Below are 12089 nucleotides of genomic sequence, written 5' to 3'. Positions count from 1 at the left end.
CATCTGCAAGAGGAGTGTCTGGCAGATGGCACAGCCTGTGCAAAAGCCCTCAGGCAGGATGGTGACTGGCTTGTGTGAAAAGGGATATTAAGGACCTACGGGATGGGTGTAGATGACACCAAGAGATGGTGGCGTGGGACCGGACTGTGCAGACAGGTATTAAACTCTAAGTCAGTTTACAATGGTCTGTTGCCTAAAACTGACTCCCCACTGCCATTGAAAGGAGCTCTGGTCCCTCCTACCAGCCAGAGCCCTGGGCACACAGGCCTCCCCAACCTGAGCCTCCAACAGGCCCTGGGCCTTTGCCCCACTGTTCCCCTCACTTGAGGCTGCCCCGCAGAGCTGGTCCTGACCTCCCAGTCACTGCTCCCCACCCCTCTGAGCATCCTCAGCAGCTGGGGCAGGGCCAGGTCCAAAGCCCTTAAGTCCATAGTCTGGGGGACCAGTGAGGGACCCTGGAGTTTAAGCTTCAACTCCTGCTTGGAAAATCCATTCCACACTCAAATACTGAATGTCTGATCAACCATGTGAGGCAGGACCCCACGTTTACCTATAGGAACGGGACGCCATGTCCCATGTCTCTTGAGTCACACGCACAAACGGCATTGTGCAGAGCACAGCCCTGGTGTCCACCCAAAGTGGGTGCGTGACCTTAAGCAGAGCATTGCTCCTCAGGACACCAGTCTGTGCCATAGGTTGGAGCCTCCAGCTGTACTGACCTAGACTTACCTGGGTTTCCTTTCCCTGCTGAGCTCACTCCCTGCCAGTCCCCCGGGGTGGGGGCAGGACGAGGAGGGAGGACCAGCCTGACAGCCCCCATTTCTAGTGCTTTCTTTTTTCCCCCCCTTTTTTTTGGCCCTTTCTGTTTCAGGTAAAGTAAAAGTACTCAGGGTCGGCACCAGAGGGGGCTCTGGGACGGCCCACAGAGGCCTCCGCCACAGGCCCTGTCCTCACGCGGTCTGGTCCGGGGAAGCAGGTGGAGCGTGTTCCCAGGCAGCCCAGGGAGTGGGCCCTCATTGGCCTGACAGCCCCATTGTCCCGAGAAGGCTGAGACCCTGAGACCTTGGTTCCCAAACCCTGCAAGCACTTGCCAAAGGCGCTCCCATAAACCCCAATACTTGACTGCTTTGGCTTGTCTGTCCCACCCTGAAGAGGTAGGTTCCAGCGGGTTGTCCCCAAGCACACCCCTCTGTAGCACAGGGCTGCTTGCTGAGTGTTTGGACGGACACGAATGCTTAGTGTGAGGAACAGGGACAAGGCTGCCAGCCTAGTTGCTAATCAGGTTTATTTTCCTATGTGCACAAGAACTAGACAGCCATCCACACATGGCAAACGGTGTCCCTCCCTGGGGAAGGGCGCTTTGTACAAACCTACCACGAGGGCTCCTGCTCGTCCCTCCACTCTGCACACTCCCATCTGCTGCTCTGCACTCCGTGAGATCACTTCCGACCCCACAGCGCTGCCTGTCTTCGATGAAGACCCCAGTGCAGCCGCCCCTGACTCCAAGCAAGCTAACACACCCACTCAAGCCCAGGAGGGACGGGCTGCCCAGGAGGCGGCCTGGCCAAGCCACCCCCAACGATGGTCCAGCTTCATTGTCACCTCCTCATGTGTTTGGCTCTGGCCACTGGACCTGAGGCCTGTCCAAAGAATCCCCAGCCCCAGGTAGACCTTTGGTGTCCCTTCAATGTCACTGAGCAACAAGTAGGCATGTGCACCTTAAGGGCCACAGAAAAAGTGGTGGGTTCTTAGGGACCTCAGGGCCCAGGAAGGTTGGGATCCAGGTGCGTTCAGCTGGAAGGCACACAAGACCAGGCAGTGAACAAAGGGCTCTGTGGACTTACTTCCCTGGACCCAGTCCCACTTGCCAGTGTGCAAGAGGCACCCTCTGGTGGTGGCCAGAGGGTAGGACTGGGCAGGGGTAGCCCTCAAACCCCAGACTTGGGTTTCTGCCATGGAGCAACCTCAGTTCCTTCCTGTGAAATGAGGGATGGCTCTTCCCAGGTTGTGGGATGCAGGACAAAGGGTGAGGGGAACCGTATGAAGAATCCCCTATTCTCCTCACAGCTTGAGACCAGACTCCCAGCTGATTGCTGTGTGGCCCCGGAGGGCTCAGTGAAGTGCCTGGTCAGCAGGCAGGGGCACCTGACGTCTGGTGGGCACAGCCTGTCTTCAGCTTTGTGGCAGTTATGCTGGACCTCTTGCCAACACTGAAATAATGTGCTTCTCCAAAGACCTGGTCCAAGGTCCTCCTGACCTGCTGACAGCCTGAGCCCATGTCCAAAAGGGGGAGTTCCCTAGACAAAGAAATGGGGTTAGCCTGGACAAGCTCTTTCCCATCTGGCACAGTTCCCCCGCTGCACCAGGTGGGAGGCTTAGATGGTACCTGCCAGTCCCAGGGTTCAGCGAGACACTGCCTCCTGCTGCCTGGCTCTTCAACCTGTTGTGCTTCCCTGCCAGTCAGGGTGCAGTCTGGGTGAGCAGGCACCTGTTTCATGCTTTCTGGGCCTCAGCCCCACCTCAGCTGGTGCATCCCAAGACGCTGGGCTCTAGGTGCCCCCAGATCTCCACTCGCACCTTCCCCTGCCTGGGTCCTAGACAGTCCTTTGGCTCTCCCATGAGTCCCCATCCACAACCACCACTGCTGCTCACTGGCCACCCAACCACAGGGAGAGCGCTGCCTGGGACACGTGGGTCAAAGGTGCTTACCCCCCACTGTGGAGCCGGTGGGAAAGATCCCAGGTGTTGCCCAGGGCCTCTGAAACAGCTGGTGACCACCCACCCCATTCAGACCTGCTGCAGGTCCTCCCAGTCCTCTCCACCCATCCCTGCCATTACCCTTTGTCCCAGGAACAAAGCTCCCAGCCCAAGTGGTCAGCTCCATTCCACCCTGTCCTGTCCCCACCCCTGCCCCCTGCACTGTAACTTTACTCTGGGCCTCAGCACAGTTTGGCACTTGCCCTGCAAGCTAAACCCCCTCCCGCACCCACCATGCTCTCCTTGTAAGCTCCAGGTCCAGCACAGACAAGAACCAGGACAGGGAGAGGTGGATCTGCCTTTATTGGTTGGGGTGGGGGTAGGGGGGCAGGGGGGTTCCCATCTCAGTCAGGACGATGTGGAGGCTTCTTCAGTCACCGTGGGCACGAATGGGGAAGAAGGTGTTACAGTAACTCCCACTCCACGCTGGTTGCCTGCTCCACTGCCCCCAAGCATGGGGACAGGAGGAGCAGTGAGGGAGATATCCCAAGGGGTGGCCTGTCCCACATCACACAGACCTGTGGTGATGCCACAGTGCTGACTTCAGACAGGGAGAATGCCAGGCATCGTGACGTGTGTGACCTTCTGAAAATGGCAGGGAAGCAGCAGAACCAAGGCCCAGCAGCCTCAAAAGGTGAGCTGCAGCAAGAGTCTCAGGAAAAGGCCAGTGTGCCCTCCACAGACCCCCAGCATGACGGGCTAGAAAGCTCAATGCCCAGGGGACATGGAAGGTATGGGTTTTGGGTGCAGGGTGGGGATGGGCAATGGGCAGAAGGGGCCTCCCACAGAACCTCGTGGCTCCCCTAGAGTGCTCTTAAAAAGAAAAAACAAAAACCCTAAGGAATGGAATTCTACATAGAGAAAACCCAAGTTTAGACTTTTTAAAAATAAGAGAAAATGGGATCTGCACCCACAGCACGGTCTACTCTGCAGGGCAGGTTTCCTTCGTGAGGAGAGGACTTGGAATGGCACGGACACCCTGGACACGGGGCTCCTCTGGACGGCAGCTCGGGCGTGTGCAGACCCCTCGCCACCTGCGGGGGGGGGAGGGGAGGCACTCAGACTCCAGCACTGGCGGGCAGACCCCGCACAGAGCCACGCCCCTCACTTTACTCACTCAGTTGGCATTCCTCTGGCGGACTTTCTTGCCTTTGTCATTCACATGGTGCCCACTGCTCTTCCTGGGGACATTGGGGGGAGGGTGTTTTTCAGGACTCAGGAGGACAAAACAGCCACCTGTCACCCTCACCCCCGGTCACCGATGGAGGTGTCCAAGTCCAGGCCAGCAGCTCCCCCAGCCCTGCCCACACCAACCCCTCACCCGACACCGCAAGGCCAGGACTCACAGTGGAGCAGAGCCTGTGTCCTCATCTGTGCGGACGCGCAGCCAAACCACATGCAAGAGAAGAACAGGCATCAGCGGTGGTTCTTGTCCTGTTGGGCCCTGCCCTATATCCCCAGCTGGACATGTGGGGAGCCAGGCCCATCCCTGGGACATGTGCACTCAAAATGAGCTATCTGGGGTCACAGCCTGAGGGTTCGAGGAGCTCTGCCTGCTCTCCTCGTCCACTCGCAGGCAGGCAGGTACCCTGGCCTGGCCTAGGCAGTTCAAGTTTCCTGAGCTTTGTCAAGTACAGTCATGGGCTCGTTTGGACAATGGCCCTCAGACCCAAACAGTTGCTACGAGGGGAGAATGAGCATCTGAGGATGGCTGCTCACCAGATCCCCAGCCTCAGAAGGTGGGACAATCCCTGGGGAGGGGCCTGGGGACCTGACCAGATGAGGGGGTGGTCCCTCAACCTGGGACCTAAGTGCCTAAGCCCTTGGTTTGAGGGCACAGGGCCAGCTCACCATCCAGGATGTCATCCGACTTCCGCCGTTTCTCATAGATGAAGATGATGGTGACCAGCACGAGCACCTCGGCCACGATGCCCAGGAAGGGCCAGAGGGCGGCAAGCTGGTTACGCACACGCAGCGTGATGATGGCCTGGCCAGTGCCCTCTGTGTTGGTGCCATTGCAGACATACTGGCCGGGGTCGGCCTCCAGGTCCAGGTTCTGCAGGTGCAGCTCCGTTGTGGTGTCCGAGGACACCACAAACTTGTTCTGGGAGTTGTTGGTAAGGACCTGGGGGCAGGTGGACCTTATAGGACACCGAGGCCCAGGCCATATCCCCCAACCCCAGGCAGGTGCAACCCTCACCTGATCCCCAGCTTCGGTTATCTTGTACCACACCCACTTGGTCACTGGGGGGAAGGACTCAGACTCGCAGGTCAGCACTGCCACCTCCTTCTCAGTGGCATGCTCTGACTTCTTCCTGGCCTTGATCTTGGGGGGCCCTGGTCAAGAGAACAGCAGGGCAGAGCTTGAGCCCTACCTCCCGGAGGAGCCAACCCTCCTTCAGTGTGTGGGCTTCTCTCACCCCAGAGATGGAGGAGCCTGCCCCTTCCGACACACTCTGGGGGCCACAGTACTCACCCTTCACGCCCACGCTGCTCCTGCCTAGGTCCGGGAGGAAGATGCAGAAGTACTGTCCCGAGGACTCATCTGTGTCCACCCTGCAAGCAGACATGGCCGTGAGCTGCCCTCTGCAGGTGGGGCCAGAGCACGGCCTCTGCAGTGATGGTCAGGAGGGTGCATACTGCCCATGTCCCATCAAGGAGGGAAGAGGTGTTTTGGGGATGGCAGATGGGCTTGGCCCTGCTCCCAACCTGGCACCCTCACTGATGAGCCCCTGTACCCAGGAACCCCAGAAGCTTGAAAACAGGGTTCTGTGTTTCCAGAGCTGGCTTGGCTTCAATTAAGACAAGGCTTCAACTTGGGCAGCCTTGAGTGCCTGAGACCTTAGTAAACCAGGAATTCAGGGACTGCAGGTTGGGAGGACCCCTGTAGTGGCCTTCTCACACGCCAGCGCCCAGAGGAAGGAGAAAAGGGTCTTAGAGGCCATGATGTCTGGCCGCTACTGGTTCCTCCCTGGTTCCTGGGCTTCTCACAACCAAGGGACCTGAGCAGAGTCTGTGTCTAACATCTGTCCAGTGTGGGCCCGAGGACAACAGCCTTCATTCTGGCTGACGGCATGGCCATTAACAGTGAGAACCAATCAGAGCAAACGGGCAACAGGGAGTCTGGGGTGAAACCAGCTCCCTGAAAAGAGGCCCCACCCCTCTTCTGCTGGGACCAGCGGGACACAGGGCCTGGGTGCCTCCATGGGCCTCACGCACTCATACTGCGTTGTCCTACTACGCAGCTCGTCCTCCTTCAGCAGGACGTCCCCTTTCATCCAGCGGTGGCCCAGGATCTCAGTATCACTGCCATTGAAGATGCAGGTGAGGCGTGTTTTGGAGCCATCAAAGTCTATGGAAGTCAAGATCTGGCTCTCTGTGTGGCCGAATGAGAGGAGGTTAGCCAAGGGATCAGAGAAGGGCAAAGTCTGTGACCCCCACAGCCGCCTGCCCACTTGTCCCTGTAGCAAATCCGCGGTGGCACCTCCACAGTCACAGTGCCCTCTTGGGGCAGAGCAGCCGCAGCCCTGCTGACAAGTCCGGAGCCTCACTGGCACATTCAGGAAGGGTATCTCCTTTGGAGTTAATGAGGTCTCGGGTCTGAAGAGCTACTGAGTAAGACAGGGGCTTGAGGTGGGTTTTGCCAGCAGACAGGGGTCTCAGATGTGGGAAGAGAGGCCAATGCCCACTTGGAGTCCCAACTCATGGGCCTAGCCCAGCACAGACCCTAATTTCCTTTAAAAAAAAAAAAATCTATCTGTGCTCAGGGCACCACTCCCTCACTGCACAGTCTTGCACATTCCCTCTTCTTCATCAAAGCAAACCACCGTGATGGGGACAGGTGTGCTGGGCTTATGGGCTGGACAGCACAGGAAATGACAGGGCCAGGGCATGCCAGCTGCCCCCATCCTTGAAAGAACCTTCTTCCTAGAAGGTCAGGAGTTCCCACAGCCCATTCTCAACTGTGATAAAGCCGCCATACAGGAGACAGTCTGTTGTCCTGCCCAGGGCGCTGAGGGTGGACTCCCATTAGCAAAGGTCCTTTAACTCAATTTCCACTTAGGCAAATCTCCCCATTAGTTTTGGATGTTCTCTTGAGGAACTGAAATGTGAAAAATCAGCCCTGGCTTGTGTGGCTCAGTGGATTGAGTGCCAGCCTGCAAAACAAAATGTCTCCAGTTCAATTCCCAGTCAGGGCACATGCCTGGGTTATGGGCCAGGTCCCCAGTTGGGGGCATGCAAGGGGCAACTGATCGATGTTTTCCTTCCTCTCTTTCTCCCTCCCTTTCCCTCTCTCTCAAAATAAACAAAAGCTTAAAAAGAAAGAAAGAAATGTGAAAAACACTTAGAATCTGGTAAGAAACACAAGAGACTGGGTGTAAGCTAGGAGGGATCCTCTTCAGAGACCAGAGATGGGAGGTGAACCCCAATCCCATAGTGTTCACAGAGGAAGCTAGGCAGGTGTTCCATGGACCAAGGTCAAAGGTGAGGGGGATGGAGCCTTCTGCCGCCACTGCCCAGCCTCGCCAGAGCCCTGTCCCAGGGTGGGGGCAGGTGTTGTGTGGACACCCCTGCCCCACCACTATGGGTCTCAGGCACCACGAGGCTGCCCATGCTGGCCCCCATTCATCTCCTTTGGGGTGACTCCAAGGCAGAGCTTTACACGGAGTGTCTGTTTCTCCAGGATGGTCACCCATACCCTGGGGCCCTGGAGACATCCCCTCTAAAAGGCTATGCCCACAGGATTAAGCATAAAGCAATTCAGCCAGAGCTGTTTACAATGAGCCTCTTCTCCTTTCGGTCTGTGGAGAGAAGCCTGTGGCATAGCTGTGTGAAAAAGCACAACACAAGACTGTGTTTGAACAACTTCTGTTCAGAGGCCGCCATACTAGCAAAGTGGCTACAAGAAACCCAGCAGCCTGGCAGCCACCCAGCAGGCCCGCCCCACCCGGACCCCCGCCTCCTCACTGGGGACACCCAGTGACTTTGGAAGCAAAACTCTGAAACCACAGAACAAAACGCAGGAAATTGAGCAGAATGATCAGAGGCAGTGACCCCCGTCTGGATGGTTATCTTAGCTGCCTAGGACTCAGCAGCAGTATAAATCGATTCCACGAGCAGCAAACCTCTGGCTTATACCTAACACCCTAGTCCGCAGGGAAGTGACTGGAAAGGTATTCTCCTGCATCCACTGGACACCACACTGGACTCTTGTCACATGAGCAAAGCTTGCTTGGCCTTACCCATCCACAGAGACCCAGTTAGTCATTAAGAAAATTAAACCTCAAAACATAAAAGGGCAGCAGAAAAACTTTATCCAAGAGACCTCACGGATAGATCTGGAATGACCCACAGGCAGTACACACCTGGCCTCTCCTCAGACAGTCTGAGATCGGCGTGCACCAAGCATGCAGCCCCAGCCCCACACCTGTACTGGGTCCCAGGGCCACGGCCCAGGGTCCTGGCACTTAGGTCCTCAGTGAGACAGTGGACCCCCGCTGCCCTGCCCCACTGTCAACTTGAGGCATGCAGACCCAGTCTTCTGGCTGCATTTCTAGTCTGGGAGGACGGGGACAGGACACATGCACAGCCAGGCCACTGGGCCGCTTCCTTTACAGGCCAGTCCTCACCAACCCACTGTTGGCCACCTGTTGGCTCTTTCTTTAAAACAAGACACGATGCCTCAGAACTCCAGGCAAGCAGGGATGAAACGAAAAGCTCAACCACAGCCAGACAGGAGATGCAAGGAGGGCTCTGGGGCTGGAGCACCCGTCTGCTCCCAGGGTGTGTAGACAGACACACATACCCTACATGTGTGCATGTGTGAATGGTAGGGGCGCACACACAGAGACATGTACCCACACACAAACACATGCGGACACACACACAGAGTGCACACATACATGCACACCCGATCACAGTGCCCTTGCTGCACGGAGGAGAGCACAGGCTGCTGGTCAGGAGGTCCTGGGGGCCCAGGCTGTCTGTTCTGGGGCAAGGCGGCTCCAAGGCCCCAGTAACAAGTGGACCTCACATCCTCCCACCTGGGGTGGTCCAAAGGCAACTCACAGGGTTCAGAACAGACACAGTTAAAGCTAGAAGCTCCTCTGCCTGACCTGGAAGCCACCCAGTAATCCACGCTTCTCAGGAATTAAAATTTCCCAAGACTGCAAAACAAGCAGCTGTGTGCCAAGCTGGGAGCAGTCAGGGTAGGAAGTGAGGCCCAGGCAGCCCTCCCAGACAGGGCTGCCCCTCTCTACCGTAGAGCCTCGAACCCTCACATGTGCTCTCACCCCCTGACCCAGGGGCTGCCAGAGAGGAGGTCAGTCAGATTTCGTCCTGGCCGTACCTGCCTCCCTGTGGCAGAAAGAGGTGACTTGAAAGTGAGCCTAGAGCCCCTCAGGCAGGCGTCCCTGCTCTGGTTGGAGGGCTACCAGCAGCACGGTACCAAGGCCCCCCCTGGGCCACTTGCCAGCCATCTCACTAGGGAGCCTCCTGTGAGCTGGCCACCATGCCGCCACATCTCTCTCATGCATCTTCAACAGGGCCGCATCACTCCCGGGGAGAGGACGGGTGTCTAGGAATTACAATGGCTGTGACCCAACCTGGGGTCACCGCACACAGAGACCTGCTGCTATAAGTGATGTTAACATCTAATGTTAAAATGTTACTGGGACAGGGCTATTAGGAAAAAAAGTCTCAAAAGGCTGGGGGGTGGGGTGGCTGGAGAGTGATGTTGGAGAAAAGTTGAAAAGCGCATCCTCTAGCAAGCCCTGGCCAAACTCAATGTCCAGGACTTGGGGGAAACATCCCCAGAATTCACAGGGACAGGAGGTAGGAACCTCCATCTCTAGAGCACCAGGAGACCGGGGAAAGAAAAGTGAAAACGCTATTCCGTGATTCTCGCCCTGTGACTATATCCCACATTGCCAAGTAAAGTCACCTTCATCTAAAAACAGCCACCCCTCCTCAGGGCCCACTCAGCAGCCAGGCTCGGGGCGCAGGGCCAGGCAGGCCTCGAGGTAAACAGCCAAGAAACTTGTAGGATGAGGCTGAAGGTACCCGCCCTCCTCCCCACCCATGGCAGCACTGCAGGGCCCAGATAGGAGCCAAGAATGTTTCAAGGATACCAGCCATGGGCTCCTTATCTCTCCCTCAGTCCCTCCATTCCACCAGGAGGTGGCTCCTGCTCCCCTCACTTGAGGCTCAGAGAGGCCAAGTCATCAGCCCAAGAGACCCAGCTGGAAAGCTGGCACCCTCCCAACCTGCCTGGCCAGGATAACAGGGCCCTGGGCAATCCCAGGGACAGCCAGGGTCTCCTGGCAGAAGAATCACCCCTGGGCCTCAGGGGACCAGGTGCTGACAGTCAGATGGAGGAACTTGCTCCTGGCAAGAGCTCCCAAAGCATTTCCAGAGTGCTGACCTGGCCAGGCCAGGAAAGGCAAACACTGTCACTAAGTCACCCCTCCCAGGCAAAAAAGGACGTGTGGTGACATTCTCTGAAAGACTTTCAGATCTTTCCAAGAGTCCCTGGGAAAGGTGAATTGCCCAAAGTGAAGGCGGGGAACAAAACAGAGTCCCAGGGGAGTCAGACACGAGGTAAGTGTGCAAGAACAGCCCCAAATGTGCAATGGCACAGATCCTCTAGGCTTCCTGGCAGGAGCTCTGGGGAGTCACCCAGAGCTTCCGCTCTAAGGAGAGAGGAACAAACTCAGAAACTGCTCCCAGCAGGGGAAGAGCATAAGCCCTTTCACCCCGTTGGCCAACTGCAGCCATCAAGGACTATTTCTAAAGGGCTCAAGCTGCCAAATGCAGCTGTGTAACTTCCAAACTCACTTCACCTATGGGCTCCTGAGTCTTTCCAGAGAGCAGTAGCAGGCAGACAGGCCCTTGCCTGGAGGCATTCAATAAATGGCTGTCTCGATTATAAGGGAGAAGAGAGATGCCATTGAGATCATAAGGTAGATCAGAAGTAACTCAGTGAAGCCTGTTCAAGAGGCAGTCCTTCCAGGCCCCTGCCCAGGGCAGTTCACATGCCGCTCAGAGCCCCCTAGGAGCTACCTCCCCAGAAGAGCCCCAAGTCATTCTGGTCTGCACTTTGTTCCCTACATGCCAGTCACTATAAATCTTTAACCCAGAACCAAATAGGAAATCTCAATACAGGAAGAAAATGTCCATTGGGTCTACCCTCGGAAAATTATACCTTAATCCGTTTCTCATGAGCATTCTCTAAATCACATCTGTCCACTACCCAAGAAGAGCTCTAAAATTTAATGCTGTTTCATGGTCTGCAAACATTTTCTCCACTTCCAGCTCTTTCCTGGGTGGCCAAGGCGATCTCACAGTGACCTTGGAATATTCTACCTCCCCTCCTAGGCCTGTTTCCACCCCTGGAAAAGGAGGTGGGTGAACTAGATACGCCATCTCATCTGTGCAGGGAAATCAGAAAAACAGGCGGCAGAGTATGTTGGCTTCCCTACAAGGGTTTAAATTTAAATGTCTGTGCTAACACCAGGAGCAGGTGCATACTCAGAGCGAGACTCGAGACCTAAATCCCGACAAGAATGACAATCCCTGCCAAATCCAAGACTGCCCGCCGCAGGGACACTCACGTGCACTTCCTTCCAGCGTCTACTTAAGGGGAAAAGCCCCCTTTCCAGATGAGAGCCAAGGGCCCCTAGGAGCCCAGGAGGCCCTCAGCCGCACCTCTTGTCCCAGTACAACCCGGGCTGGCGGGGGCGTGGAAGAGGCCCACTCTCAAGCTGCCTCCCCAGGCTCCTGGGCTCCCGTCCAAAGGGGACGCTGTAGGACCCAACTGGATAGTCCTTCCCTGCAGGGAAACGGTGGGGGGCCGCCTCCAGATCCTCTCCCCAGGTACCCTCACCAGGGTCAGGCCACTCCCGGACCCCCGTCCCTTCCCCAGGGCTCCGAAAACCTGGGACTTCACCTCCAGAATCTGGTCGGACCCCCGCCAGCCTCCCATGCCGGGGTTTCCCCACACAGTACCTCGGCGAGGAGCCCCGTGGGTGACTGCTAACTCCCGGTACTGCCGCCCCTGGACCTCCTGGGTAGTAACGCTTCCGCCCCAGCCGGAGGGACCCCCGAGGCTGGACCCGCGTCCGCCCGGCCCAGTCCTTACCCGCTCTGGAGCCGCTCTTGGCGCCCAGCAGCGCGAGCCCTAGAACCACGACTAGCATGGTCGCCATGTCGCCGTCGCCTTCGCCGCCAACCAACGCCCGCAGCGTTATAAGAACCGGGGAAGCGGGACGGGAGCGCGCGCGCAGGGTGGAGCGCGCAGGGTCCGCGGGCCGCTCTCTGCGCACGCGTGAGAA

At 57.2% G+C, this 12089-nt stretch overlaps 1 protein-coding gene and 1 long non-coding RNA gene across 2 annotated transcripts in view; one reads left to right on the top strand and one right to left on the bottom strand.

The window, feature by feature from the left end:
- Positions 1-3585, top strand: part of LOC118501977 — a 14112-nt gene extending 10527 nt beyond the window's left edge. The window contains exons 2-3 of the long non-coding RNA XR_004904641.1: positions 2308-2314; positions 3159-3585. This is a non-coding gene — a long non-coding RNA (uncharacterized LOC118501977). The remainder of the gene's footprint in view (positions 1-2307; positions 2315-3158) is intronic.
- Positions 3522-12089, bottom strand: BSG (basigin (Ok blood group)). Its single transcript, XM_028519983.2, has 8 exons — positions 11897-12089; positions 5977-6133; positions 5234-5313; positions 4958-5094; positions 4609-4882; positions 4104-4128; positions 3875-3938; positions 3522-3791 (listed from the first exon to the last, which is right to left on the bottom strand). Exons 1-7 carry the CDS (start codon positions 11961-11963, stop codon positions 3875-3877), a joined length of 804 nt encoding a protein of 267 aa, XP_028375784.1. The 5' UTR covers positions 11964-12089; the 3' UTR covers positions 3522-3791.

Source organism: Phyllostomus discolor, chromosome 8, assembly GCF_004126475.2.
Source record: "Phyllostomus discolor isolate MPI-MPIP mPhyDis1 chromosome 8, mPhyDis1.pri.v3, whole genome shotgun sequence".
Classification (NCBI taxonomy): domain Eukaryota; kingdom Metazoa; phylum Chordata; class Mammalia; order Chiroptera; family Phyllostomidae; genus Phyllostomus; species Phyllostomus discolor.
The sequence above is the reverse complement of the archived record's forward strand: the minus strand, read 5'-3'. Positions and strand labels throughout refer to the sequence as shown.